This window comes from Rattus norvegicus, chromosome 6 (genome assembly GCF_036323735.1).
Source record: "Rattus norvegicus strain BN/NHsdMcwi chromosome 6, GRCr8, whole genome shotgun sequence".
In the NCBI taxonomy this organism is placed as follows: domain Eukaryota; kingdom Metazoa; phylum Chordata; class Mammalia; order Rodentia; family Muridae; genus Rattus; species Rattus norvegicus.
In genome coordinates this window covers 25,823,936-25,838,395 of record NC_086024.1, presented here as the reverse complement: position 1 = coordinate 25,838,395, position 14,460 = coordinate 25,823,936, and the positions used below count along the sequence as shown (strand labels likewise).

The window sequence follows — 14,460 nt, the reverse complement described above, 5'->3', positions numbered from 1 at the left end:
GTGCTTTCACATTCAGAAATATATTGTCTTACTTCTCCTGGAGAAACACAGGCAATGCACTATACGGGTGGTTTTCTCTCTCTCTCTCTCTCTTTCTCTCTCTCTCTCTGTCTCTCTCTCTCTCTGTCTCTCTCTCTCTCTCTCTCTCTCTCTCTCTCTCTCTCTCTCTGTGTGTATGTGTGTGTGTAAAAAGAAGTTGGTATGAGAGTTCACACACCTATAATCTTAGTACTCTAGAGGTTGATACAGGATTTCCACAAGTTTTCGGTAAGCCAGAGAGAGATGCTGTCTTACGATAGACAAAACCAAAAGTCTTATGTTATTAAAACATCCTATTTTATAGGTAATTTTTCTTCATTGTCTCTTATACTCAATTTTAATTTTTTTATATGAAATATCTAGGTTTTGTTGGATGCAGACAGACATCTGGCCAACCTGTGCTTCCCCAGGCTGTGCCCCCTAGCTCCACTCTGCAGCTCTGATCTCCAACAGGAAGATCCTTGCCAAGCACAAAGTGTGTGCGTTCCAAGCTATTTAATAACACAAATGACCTTTCCAGATACACAGCTTGAGCTGTGCAAGCTCCCTCCATGAGGAAAACCATTAGGGTCAGACCACTTCCCCTGCTCTCTTGGTCATTCATGGAATGAGCTTGTCACTGTGGTTTGAAATGCAATCTTGACGCGTGCTTTCTGTTTTTTTTTTTTTTTAAAGTGAGCCTTGCAAGACTTCATTCATGAGAATGCTCATTCCTGACCTCCTTTGGTTGAGACAGAAATAAGCTGCTATTTATCCTTCTTCTTCGTTTTTACTGGGGATGAGAATGAGGGATGATTTAAATGCTTAAAATTTAGGACTCTTGGATATTTAAATAAAAACTCACAAGGTTAAAATCCTCATTAATTTTACATTTTACTTTTATGTAAAAGACCATTTCACACCTATGTTTACTTTTATATATCTGAAAGAGTGTGTGGCGTAGGGGAGGGCCTAGGGTTGGAAGCCACTCTCGGGCTGAGCAGGTGACTCTCAGGTGCTGATTCAGCATCTCCAAATGAGTAACCTAGGAAACAGGAGCTACCTTTTGAATGTTTATTGTATCTAACTCCCACATCCTAGAACATTACGGCTTCTGTCTATTCTGAATATATGTCTACAGTCATAATATTATATTCATCAAGACCCTGATAAAATCATTCCATAACATTGCTCCATCATTTTCTATATGAACAACACATAGTTGACTGGGGATGGGAGCAACTCCTGTCACACACTCCCCGTGACATACAGTAGGTCTTACTGAAGTGCAGTTAGAGCCCCAAGACGCAGTGCATTAAATGTGGAGTCTTGTTCTGGATTGTTTTCTTTTAAGCAGACAAAAACAGTTCAACTCTATTTTACGGTTGAAATAAAACAAAACAGGTTTTGGAATGGATTCCAATGAGTAAAGAAGCAATGGTCAAGGTTACTGTGGTAGAGCCCTTTCACGGTCAAATATAAGTTGTGTGCCCCAATACCGTACTCATGGGAAATGGTGAAGTGAAATGAGCTTCTGAAACCCGTTGTCTCTAACTAGGAAATGTACAATATCAAGTAGCTTTTTAAAAGACCTATATTAAAATGCACACTTAAAAGTACAGCATTGGGGCTTGAGAGATGGCTCAGTGGTTAAGAATGCCTGTTACTATGCATTCATAGCACTCATATCAGGCAGTTCACAGATGCTTGTAACTCCAGCTTTAAGAGATCTGATGCTATCTCTGGCCTCTGTAAGTATCCACACACACATGCCATACACTGCCAAGCACACACATATACATGAATAAAATAAAAAATAGTTTTAAAGAGTACATAATTGTAATGATACCCTTTGTCTACTTTATTTTTTATACCTACCACTCTTCTCCACCCCAGTCCCTTCTAACCCCCCAACAAACAGATGTTTATTTTGCCTGGTTTTCAGCAGTCGATCAATGGAATTACATAATATGTACTTATCTTTCTCTTCATGTATTCAACATTGGCATTTGTAAACACATATTCTGTTATAAATATCAGCATATTAATTTTCGTTGCTGTGTATTGTGTGGAGATGCTGTACTTACAATGTTGGCTGTCACATGAGTCATTTCAAGCGTGGTCTCTTGGTTCATCATTTTTCTTGTGGAGGTTACCAAATGCCTGACAAGACACAACTTGAAGAAGGAAGTATTTATTATGGTTTACAGTTCATGGGGTCTTGCCCATCATGGAGGAGAAGTCATGGCATGAACTCGAGGCAGCTGGCCACATTGCATCTCTCTTCAGGAAGTAGAGAACAATGAATGCTAGTGCTCAGCTTACTTTCTCCTTTTTGCTCAGCCTAGAACCTTAGCCCACGAAACATTACCATATCTAGTTAAGTTAGCCCTTCCCATTTTAGTTAACCTAACCTACATAACCCCTCACTGGTATGTCCACAGGCTTGGCTCCTTGGTGATTCTAGAACCTCTCAAGTTGACAACTGGTATAATCACCCAGGTTTAGAGAATACCAGTTTGCACCTGGGCCAGCAAAGTTGCAGATCCACACCTTGTCAGTGATTGGTGTGTGATTTCTTCCAAAGTCTAGTTAGTCCCACTGTTAAACAGATGGCGGAGAATGTCCTTTCCTACTTCCCTGATAAGGACAAATGTTGAACAGCTTGTGAGTCCTTAGAGACAGCAGAATATAGTATAGTGCCTTTAATCCCCACTTCTGGGAGTCAAAGGCAGGGGAATTTGTGAGTTCGAAGCCAGCATGAGCTACTAAACAAGAACTGATTCCCGGTTCTGTGTAGTCAATCTACTGTTCTGCACACATGGTTTCAGTGTAATCCAAGATGGCTCACTGTCACTCACCTGATCATCTTCAGTTTTCTTTAAGGAAAATATGCCATGTTGCAATAATAAACCCAACCATCATCATGGCGAGTCCTTTTCATTTATCACTGTAATCAAATTAGTCATTTTTGTCCAGAATATTGGTATTGGCACCCATTAAAAAAAGAGGGATAACTATTGATTGTCCTTCCTCTTAACATTCTTGTGAATTTGTGGAGTCATGATTATTCTATGCTCAAATAGAGTTTGAGAGTATATCTGTTAAGGTTTGCAGGTGAGGTGTCTGAAAGAGACTCACATTGAAGGTGTGGTCCACAGCTAATGATGATGTTTTGAAAGTTCTTGAAAATGAAGGATGTTGAGTCTACCTGGGAAAAGAGGTCACTGAAGCCATGTCTTTGCTGACTCTGTTTTGTGTTGGCCCCTTTCAGTATTGCCTTTTCGGCTTTCTGACCACCATAAGATGAATAGCCTCCCCCGCACATGCTCCTGCCACTATGTTGCTCTCGCCAAGCTTATGAAGCCAAGCATGAGTGGGCTAGATGAGCTGAAACCTCAACCTTAAAAGAATTTTACTGTCTTCGAGACAGTAATATCAGATATTTTGTTACAACAACAAGAAAGTTAATACAATCGTCTTTTTTGTTGGTTCTGGGAAAGTTAACCGAAAATTAGTCTTAATTCTTAGATGAGTTCATAAGTGAGGTCAAATATAGCTGGGAGTGTGTGTGTGTGTGTGTGTGTGTGTGTGTGTGTGTGTGTGTGTGGTGTGTGTGTGATCTTTTTAGTTTCACTTGATGGATTTTAATAGCTAAAATTGTATGTATACACTTTCAATGAAAATTTTAGTCAGTTGTTTTTCAAGGGAATCGTTGACTTTAGGTAAACTTTCAAGTTCATTGGAACAAAAATGATCATAGGTGCCTTCTCTATCAGATGTACAGCAATGTGCTTTTCTTTTTGTTTGCATAGTGTAAGTCTGGACAATGACTTTGACCAGTTAGTCTTCCTAACTAGTCTTTGCACCAGTCTTTGCAGGGGAGCAGCTTTTTTTTCTTCATTCTTTGCTTTCTGCTTGTATGTTTCCTGCTACTTCTGTTTACTTCCTGTAGGTGTGTTTGTCTTCATTTTCCAGCTATTAAAATACATCCTTAAACCACTGGCTTCTCAACAGTCTTTTCTATACATGTATTTATACATATATATTTCCTCCTAAGAATGACTTTGAAGTCTTGATAGTTCGTATTTTATTACCCAGAAAATATTCTGAAGACCATTGCCATTGCCCTTCTATTGGTGAACTGTTAGACATAAGTTGCTAAAGACCCAGACTTTTGGGAGTATTCTAATCACTTTTGTTTTCTAGCACCTTAATACACTAGAGAACACACCCTAGTTGACTTTAGTCTTTGAATCTGTTATAGCCTAAGAAATCATTGACTTCAGGAAACTTTCCTTGTATTCAGTACTGGGGAGTTTTTGTCAACTTGACACAGATAGGATTATCTGGGAAGAGGAACCTCAACTAAGAAATGCCTTCGTCATATTGCCTATAGGCATGTTTGTGGGTCAATTTCTTGATTGTTGTAGGATGGCCAAGCCCACTTAGGCAGTGCTACCACTAAGCATGTGGGCCTGAGCTGTATTTTTTTAAATACAGTGAGCTGTGGAGAGCAAACCAGTAAGTAGAATTCCTCCAGGGCTTCTCCTTCTATTCTATCAAGCAAACTGTTGCCTTGAGTTACTGCCCTGACTTCCCTCAGTGATGGACTGTAGACTATCTTTAGGACAACTGAATCTTTTCTTACCAAGTTACTTTTGTTTTGAATGTTGTATCAAAGCAATAGGACATAGACCTGGGATCAAATGTGTATTAGGTAGTTGAACATATCTATATCAGTTAGGGCTAGTTTGTAAATTGTGTTGTTCAAATCATCTATACATCTAATATTTTGTTGTCTGCTTATTGTATAAATAGTTGAGGTGAGATATTATGTAGTCCTCTGTTATTATTTTGGGAATTTGTCACCTTCTTACTTTAGTTTGCCAATTTAAAATTTGCATTTCCTCAGACAACAGAATTAAATATAGAACTATCAGATCTTCATAATGGATTGAATTTTGTATCCTTTTGAAGTACTCCCCTTGTCTTTAAATGCACCATGCTTTTGTCTACTTTGTCTCTTCTCAGGAAAGAAGTGTTGCCATTCTGATATATGCTGTCACTATTTGCTGACATGGCAAAAAGATGAAACAAGGCAGATCAAGAGTGATTTAAGTGCATTCTGCTAAACTAGAGTTGTGGATTAAATATCTGAGTGGGCATGTCTGGTATCAGTTGCATCAAAGCAGGCATGGTTTTCCGGAAAGCCTAGGCTGGAGATATAAACTGACAGTCCTCAGATGTGGGTTGCATTTGCAGCTGTTAGAGTGGATGAGGAATGAAGATGTGGCATAGAGTGAGAACAGAACATAAGCTAAGACCGAGCTTGAGAAGTGTTAATGCGTACACATCAAATAATTAGGACTGAGGAGTGACCCACAGATGGAGACAAAGCTTAAAAGATGGAAAATAAAGGAAACCAACAACGGAAAAAAACCTTAAAAAAATCAGATGTTTTTTTTAAGCTGTGCCAGTGTGATGTGAAGATGATGACCAGGAAAGAGTCTTTGTGTTTGAGAAATTGGTGATCTTATCCTGAGTCCCTTCGGTAAAGTCTCAGACATAGGATGCGTCCAAGAGGAAACGAAAATGGAAGGGACAGAAACAGCTTGTGTAAGAACATCAAACGCCATGATTGACTGGTACAGAGGCTGGGAAATGTGGTTCTTTGGGAGGGAATATGGTGAAAAGAGGATCTTTGTTATTTCATAAAATAATGAATACCTACTGGGAAATGCTGGTTCTTCAGCATCGAGTGGTGGGAGAGGAGGGAGGGGAAGGAGAGCCAGCTGGAAAAACAAGTACTTTAGAACCCAAGTATGGATGAGTTCAGAGGCCATACTGTAAAACCCCTTTTACCGTTATCTGTGGAGAAGCACTGAAGAGGTGTGTGTTGTACCAATGGAATGCTGGACAGAACCAACTTGAAGAAGTAAAGATTAATTTTAGCTCATGGTGTCTGAGTTGCATGGCCACTTGGCTCCAGGCATCAGAGCTTCTGAACATCACCGGGTCAGGAGCATGCAGTGGAAGAGATTTTTACCTTGTGGTAGACAGGAAGCAGAGAAACAAAACCGGAAGTAGACATGGCAAAGTACTTTCAAAAGGACCTTTCCTTGCTTGTGACTCATTTTCTCCAACTAGGCCCATCCCCTCAAGTTACTAGAACCTACTAAGTAGCACCATGGGCTGGGGTGTAGAGTTTAATACGTGAGTCTTAAGAGAAGGAGACACATCCTATTCGAATCACAACATTTAAGTGAAAAGTTACTTGACTGAATATTTCGAGAAGTTAAGATATTTTGTTGTCATGGGTAATAAATCTGTTTTCCTATTGAGTGGATGACAGACCTTCAAGTTAGGAGGCCATTGCAGTAAGCTAGGTATGAGATGGTGAAACCCCAGACAAGGCTGGAGCACAGAGAAGAGAATGGAGATATAAACAAGAAATAAAACCAAGAGGACATGGGCATTAGATATAGAGTCAAGGAAACCTTCCACCTTTTTGGGTTAGATCAGATGTTCTCAGTCTGTCGGTCATGACCCCTTTGAGGGTCAAATGACCCTTTCATAGGGTTGCCTAAGACCATGTGCATATCAGATATTTACATTATGATTCTTTAGTAGCAAAACTATAGTTATAAAGTAGCAATGAAGTAATTTTATGGTTGGGGGGTTACTACATGAGGAACTATATTAAAGAGGCAGAATATTAGGAAGGTTGAGAACCACTGGGCTGAATTATCAGGATTACATTTGTGATTTTAAGATTGGTTTTTGATGTCTGTCACTATAACTGAGGGATCAGTGTAGTCTGTCATGACTGACCAATATTAGAAGCTTCTCTGGATCTGAAAACTGCTTGGAGAAATCAAGTAGGAGTCTAGCCTTGACAGTTTTTAAAGAATTACTTAAGTAAGCTCCAAGAACAGCATATCCTAAGGTGGGGAAGGGTACAGGAAGGACTCTCATTGATCAGCACTGTTTTCTAAAATTTCTGGCCCCTGTCATTTCTTATTACTTATCTTAGGTTACTTCAAATAGATTTTGCCATCATAATCCCCCACATTTTTCTCTTTCCCTTCACTCTGGTTCTTCTATTGGCATGGAAGTCAGACTACACAAAGACGTTGGTTTTTGCTACCTCTCTGGCTCTCCCATTTCCCAGAACTAAATTATTATCCATAACACATAAGGACCATATTCTCCAGCCCTGTGGATATTGCCAGACCTCAGTAGACCTTTTTAGAAAGGTTCTACAATATCCTATTGTATTGTCTGGATACTCTCCAAATTCAGTTTTTAATTTCCTATTGGCTAAATTTTATTTCATTTTTCAGGCCTTGTGCTCATCTCCTGCTCGCTGCTGGCTTTCCTCTATGCTGTGAGAAAGACCTTAATCTTTTTTGGGCCAGCAGCCATGCCATTTTCAAATTCCTTTGGGCAGACATTATGCTAACATCTTTCAGTTCCACTTCTTGGCTGGGGCTTACTGTCTTCTGGTCGACCTCCACTCCTTTCAAGAAAGAGTGTGAGGTCTGCGGTTCTCCTCAGCAGAAGCTCTGTGTCTCTTTAATACAAAGCTCCTTTATATGACTGTTTCCTAAAATCCTAGGACCAAATATTAAAGCAATTGCAAGTGATCAGGAAGACCTCAGCTGAAAGAGTGGGACATTTCCTTCTGATGAAAAGATAGAAGAACGTTCATGCTAGATAGCAGCCTGTGTCTTCCTGAGGCTAGCACATACTAGAGCCTGGTATGTGTTTTTCCAGAAGTCTCTTTGATAAACATCTTTGGAATCTACAGTTCTCTGGTTTCTGGGTTTCAGTATGATGGTGCCTTTTATGTTTGAGTCTGTTTAAGGACAAGAGATCCTTCTAAAACTGCAAGTCAGCAAAGAATGCCAGTGGGTGGCAGGCACCATGGTTTGATTTTGGTCTTTGCAATGAACATACTCCATGCTTGTTGGCTTATAGTGTAGTTCTATCCATTACATAGGAGCAACATTTTATAAGCATCCTTATACGAAGCAAGCCCAGATGTTGAACAGAGCCTTCAGTATGGATTTAGGTGATCCTCAACTAGGACCAGCCATTCACTATCTCTCTCACTTACTGTCTTTGTCACTTGACAAAAGTCACTTTCCTCTCCAGGCCTCAGTTTTCTGGTTCTTAGGATGAGGACAATCTAGATAAAACTGAAATCGCCTTTAAGTCAATATAACTTAAACTTATTGATTATAACGTGAACAATATAATTCACGTTAAAATGTCCTGCTGGCAAATAGGCTTCTCCTTTCCAATGTTGCTGTCCCTGTGGAGATTTTGTAAACAGCTGAGTACCACAAATGGCACTCCTGTTACTATCGCTGTCCTTGCTAGAATCACACCCTTGTCATCTGCCTTGATAGAGCATCCAGACACAGGAGAGTGGCTCATCTGTGAGACTTTTCTCCTAGTAGGTAGATAAGTCTCACTTAGAAGTAGGGAGGAAAAAAAATCTACAAAACACAGAGGATAAGACCCTGAGGAAACAAGGCTTTCTTCATAATTGAAAACAAAATGGAAAAATTTGTTGGAGAGAAGACCAAACCACTTTTCTAATGAAAGAAACATAAGTGTACCTCTCTTGTGATGCACATAGGCTTTTCTGAATGTGACACCTAGTGGGACCATTCGCTTTTGTTATGACTTTCACTGTCAAGGTCTTTGAAGACAGTTGTAATTTCTTGGTCTGTATATAAGCTGCCTGGTCCATTTTTCTTTAGAAAAATCACATTGAATCTTCCATTATTTTCTCCCCCGATTTCATTGTTCATGTTACCAAGGTAAGGGAGTAAAGAATGGGTGACCTAAGAGTGGGAGAGCCAGTCAAGCATGGAGTTTATACCATTATGCAGGAAGGAAGGTACATTGGAATTCTGTTGTACCACATTTGTTTTTGGAAAAACTTTGGGGCAATTAAGAAGATATATTCACTGTAAAACTTATGAATGTACAAATCAGGTTAACCCTTAAGACTTACAAAGTGTGGACCTGTCAGCCATTGGCATGGTCACAACTTCTAATATAGCTGCTGTCAGTTCTAGGCATCCTAAGCAGGGTAATGTTTATCTTCCCAATATTTAAAGAGTTTTTTGAAGGGGATCAGTTTATTGACCCACTGGCCTTGGAGGTATCATTATATCGTGACTTCATTTAGACTGAAACATCAATATTTACTGATCCTTTTTTTTTTCAGTAAAAAAAATATGAGGAGCAAAGTAATGTGAGAAACTAGCAGTTCTTATGATAATATGCCTCATACGTGTGGGTTGAGGACTGAGCAATCGTAGTCAGGCAGTTCCAACAGATTATTAGCTGTATTACTAGTGATAATTTCTGGCATGGTTCTTACCAGATCAGTGAGGAACACTGATGTAGAAATTTTGACATTAGGCAAAGAAAATATGACATTTAAAGGACTCAAAAATTAGTGTCAAGTTTCAAAGTCAACGTCGGCAAAACAGAATGATGTTTGCCTATTCAGATAAACAAGGGAAAAGCAGATTTGAGACCTCACAATGATCAAGAAAGTGAAATGCTTGTATGTAGGCCATTAAAGAATTGAAACAAAGAGCTAAGGGTCTAGCATAGTAGGAGAGCTCTTGCCTGGCCCTCCTGAGAAGTGAAACCAGTGTTGTCCCTCAGTAAGGGCATTACCTCACCTCGCTGTTGAAAACATGAAACTGCAGAGTTGCATTATATCATTTTTATAAAATATTAATTGTTGAACAGCTAGTCTCCAGCAGGCACTTCACATTCGTTTTTCCTATTCATTCCAATCCAAAGCATTACTCATCTAAACTTGCTTGGTGAATCATTGTTACAGTAAACTGAGTCTGCAAGACGCCCAGTAATTCATAGCCAGCTGGGGGCTTGTTCACCTTCAGTCTAGTTATTCAGTTCCTGTGCTGGTGAACAGTAATAAGAGGCTATCATCTGCTGGAATTACATGAAATTAAATAATAAGGAAAGCAAGATATTTAATTTTAAGAATCTGGATTGAGAATCCCATAGATTTCCCATAGCCAAATTCACCCTTTTGCTCTCATTTTAGTAGAGAAATAAGTTGCTGGGGAGGGTATGTTGAAGATTCCCCAACCTGTCAAGCCTAAACGGGCATAGAAAAAAGAGGTGTGCCCTGATTCTGTCTCTGGAGTAGTTGAAGGAGGGGTCACAATTGAGGTACCTCCTTAGTCTGACTCCAGAAGGGTCAGCATGAGTTTCTGAGAAAAACTAGGAGTGGGAGGGTCAGTCAGTCATGGAGATTATACCATTTTAAGGTCAGTGAGACCTTATGTAGGGCTGGAGTTCAAATTGAGAAGGTTTTCTGAGACCTGCTATCACACATGTAGCCAGGAGTCAGGTGAAGGAAACCTTGTGTTCTAGCGATGAGATGGTAAACACTTTGAGCAAGGGAGTGCCATAGATGAGTTCAAATTTTCCAAAGAGCACACCAGTAACAGTTAGGTAGAGAGTCATTGCAGGGAGTGGCAAGACTGGAGATAGGGAAGCCAGCTAGGGTGCAAGGAGTATTGAGAAAGATAAAAGGGTAGGTTAGGGCAGCCGAAGGAGTTTCAGAAGGGAAGGGCTGGCACTAAGATTTCTGGCACAGGTGTCTGGTTGGAAGTGCTAAAGAAGGGTGCATAGGAGAAACAGAACTGCTGTATGGAGGGCGGTGATAGGAAGTTCATGTGTTAAGTAAATGTTTCACAAGGACTGAGCTCAAGCTTTGAGAGACTGGAAATCTATCAGCATGGAAATGGTAACTGAAGAATCGCTCAGCTTCCAGCCCCGAAAAGGCTGCAGTGCAAAGAACATGATCTCTCTGACAGTTGCCCACTTCAGGAAGTCCAAAGTTAGCAGTGGCCTGTGTTGAGTAAGTAACAGGATAGAATGCCTCCTCCCCATTACAATCCGTAAAGTACCAGTAATCCCAACTTCCTTCGGGCATTCGGAGCAGCCCAATCAACTTGCTGCATTAGATGCCACGAGGAGGGGCTGCTGGTTTAGATGTGAAATAATTGCAGAGTTTTCAGTTCACGTCAAGAAGGCAAGATAGGTGAAAAGGAGGAATGGGAAGGAGAGAAAATTCTTGCCCATGTCAGGAAGAGGGTTTGTGGTTTATGTTCTGTTTAAATAAAGCTGTTAGGCTTGATTAAGATGGCGGCAGAAAATCAAGAAAAAATAATTAAGAATATGAAGCGTATTTGGAGGAAGGATTGTGGTTGAAGATGAAGCCTTATCATTCACCCCCCAAGGACTGAGAGTCTAGGGAAGCACATGGGGGGAAAGCTGGCCTGTCACATTGGCCAGGAATTCTGACCTCTGGCAGATGTCTGCCTGCAGGCCATGGACGGTCGACCTAGATTAACACTCTTGAGCGTGGCAAGGGTATTCCAGGTATTTGTGTTCGCCAAACTCAGAGGTCAGTGGGGACTGACCAGTGGATCAGATGGAAGGGGGGTACCTCTTTTCAACTGCTCCATTTCAGTGGGACAAAGGTAGAGAGATTGTATGTCATTGGGCATGAAGAGTGATAATGTGGGTGAGTGTTGACCGTATCAGGTACTTTGAGCATTTTATGTTCCCACATTAGGGCTTTGTGCATGCTTGTTGAATCCTCACAGTAATTGTTGGATGACTATAGCTAGATGTCTGTTGTAACTGTAACTTAAGACATTTTGTAAGAACATGTGAACTAATGTGGGAGAAGCACAAGGCTCCCTATGATAATGCTGTCATGTAACTGGCGTTTTAGATCTTGAGAAGATGTAACATGGTGACCCATAATTTTTTCCCATGAGTAACTGGGGCAGCCTGGCTCACCAGATTCTCGCTTAGACTAAGTTACAGTTATTTACAGGGTTGAGTAAACCATTGTTTCTTCTGTCCCACAACTCCACAGTTGGAGCTCTTTTTAGCGTGTACCATATCCCAAAAATGTGGCACATGAACTGCACTGAGGGGGCTGCAGAGATGGCTCAGTGGTTAAGAGCACAGGTTGCTCTTTCAGAAGACCCAAGTTCAACTCCCAGCACTCACACGGTGACTCACAACCTCATTGCAACTGTAGGTTCAGGAAGGCTGATGCCCTCTTCTGGCCTCTGTGGGCACTGCATCCCCATGGTATACATATACACATACAGGCAAAACTCTCATACAAATGAGTATAAATGAAAACCTTTTAAAAACTGCCTTGAGATTCCATGTTATCTGGCTCAGAAAGGCCATGGTCAAGGAAACAAAGAGAAAAAAAACTGCAAGGATAGAGAGGGTGGAGGGTGAGGAGTCCTTATATATTGCCAGTGGGAATGTAAACTCGTCCAGCCACTGTGGAAATCCATATGGAGGCTCCTCAAAAATAGACTATATGACCCAGACATAATGACTCCTTATACACCCAAAGGATCCTAAGTCAACACACAACATATTTGGACATATCCATATTCATATACTGCATGGGTGGGCAATTACCCATGTCTATTGTAGCACTATTCTCAATAGCCAAGTCATGCAATCAGCCTAGTGGTCCCTCAACCGATGAATGGGAGAAGATATGGTATGTATGCACAGTAGAGTTTTATTCAGCCATAAAACGAAAGAAAGTATGTCATTTTCAGGAATAGGTGGGAGCTGGAGTTTGTCATGCTACCTAAAATAAACCAGGCTTAGAAAGAAAAATATCATATTTTCTCTTTATATATTTCTTTAAATAAATGGAAGTAAAGCATCAACTTTGGGGGAGGAAGGGAGACCCAAGAGAGGGTAACGAGAAGGCCGATCTGAACAAAGGGTGAGATATACGACATTGGCCTTGTTATCAAGAAGCCCATGAGAACCACAGTGTACTAGTTACAAAAAGTTTTAAGAGGTGACAGACAGCACTTTACTCTGTAGGAAAATAAAGCTGTCTTTGAAAATAAAGACTTGAAACCGTTTAGGAAATACTGACCGTGGCTAATCGTGGCAGCCATTTCAGTGTGAAAATATTTCCTGCGGAAAAGTCAATGTTTTCTCATTGACTCCGGTATTTTAGCGACTAAACCATTTTCATCAAAACATTTGATTAACATGTAAGATGTTTTCGAAGTTCTGTCTGTGTAAACATGATCCTCTCATTTAACAACCCCGCTGTACGGGGCGCCTTTGCTTATCCATTCCATATCTGTTGTTTGTCAGTCTGTGTTCATTTCCTGTCTGATGTTCAATATCTTTTTTGCAGATATTGATGAGTGTGTTAACAACACTGTGTGTGACAGTCACGGCTTCTGTGACAACACAGCCGGCTCTTTCCGCTGCCTCTGTTATCAGGGCTTTCAAGCCCCACAGGATGGGCAAGGGTGTGTGGGTGAGTTTTTGGTTTTTGTTTTGTCTCCCTCCTCACCTCATCATGTTTCATATGTCTTGTCCAAACAAAATGAACACTATCAGAAAGTAGGCAAACTTAGGCAGGAAACTTTTTACCTTGGTTTCATTTTTATTATACGATTTGAAATTGTGGAAATGGTATGCCCTTTGGCCTCCAAAAAGTGGATAGAGACATTAAGAAAGAAGTGTGTTATTTAAGGCAAGGACATTTGCTCAAACCTACCTGAGTGTGGATCTATCTACTATCCCCAGGTAATGAAGCCTGCCAGATAGGACAGGTTGCTTGTCTTTGACATGCGCCTCCTTAAACAGTGTGTTGAAGGAAGGTACTGTCATGAGCTGCCTCTTCCAGGAATGACACCAGCGTCCCAGTGCCTCCAACTATGCAACTGTCATAGGAGAGACAGGGCTAGGACAGCTCGAATATCATCCACGTCCCAGAGTCCAACGCAGGCTCATAGAGGAGAGCTCATATTTCATATTCTGATCATCTGTGGTTTCTGCAAACTTGTTACAAAACACATTTTCATGGGGAAGGGACGGGGCTAGAGAATTTCCAACTTCTCTAAAAGACCTATGCTTGCTACACAGTGGGTGACATTTCAGGCGAAGACAGTGACTTGCTTGCATGCTTTGACAATTTACCAGTCAAGCATCAGTTCATTTACCATTCAGACCTGACCTGGACAGCAAAATGTCCTAGAGGCTTGATGATGTTGCTTGTTAGTGCTTCTCTGGTATTAATTATGGAAATTCAGTTAATCCCTAATTACAGAAAAATATGTAGGAAGCAGTAATGTAGTTTTCACAAATTTGCATAAACAACAGCTAATCAAAAACCACATGCTACTATTCAAGAACTACAAGGAAACACAGCTGTTCAACAATACAACTAAGACGACCCCATGGCGCTGTCTCATGTGGGTATGGCCAGGCCTGGTAACTAGTCTATAATCTACAATTCTATAATAGCTAATTCTGTAATCACAGCTACTCTGGAGGATGAAACCAGAGGATTTCCAA

The 14,460-nt window shown here is 40.7% G+C and overlaps 1 protein-coding gene across 10 annotated transcripts in view; it reads left to right on the top strand.

Moving 5' to 3' along the window:
• Ltbp1 (latent transforming growth factor beta binding protein 1) overlaps positions 1-14,460 on the top strand; it is a 395,722-nt gene that overhangs the window by 338,951 nt on the left and 42,311 nt on the right. For 7 of the 10 annotated variants that reach the window (XM_063262388.1, XM_063262387.1, XM_063262386.1 and 4 more), the window contains one exon: positions 13,292-13,417. The exons of the other annotated variants lie outside the window; for them this stretch is intronic. In XM_063262388.1, coding sequence (XP_063118458.1) covers positions 13,292-13,417 — 126 coding nt within the window. The remainder of the gene's footprint in view (positions 1-13,291; positions 13,418-14,460) is intronic. 10 annotated transcript variants of the gene reach the window in all.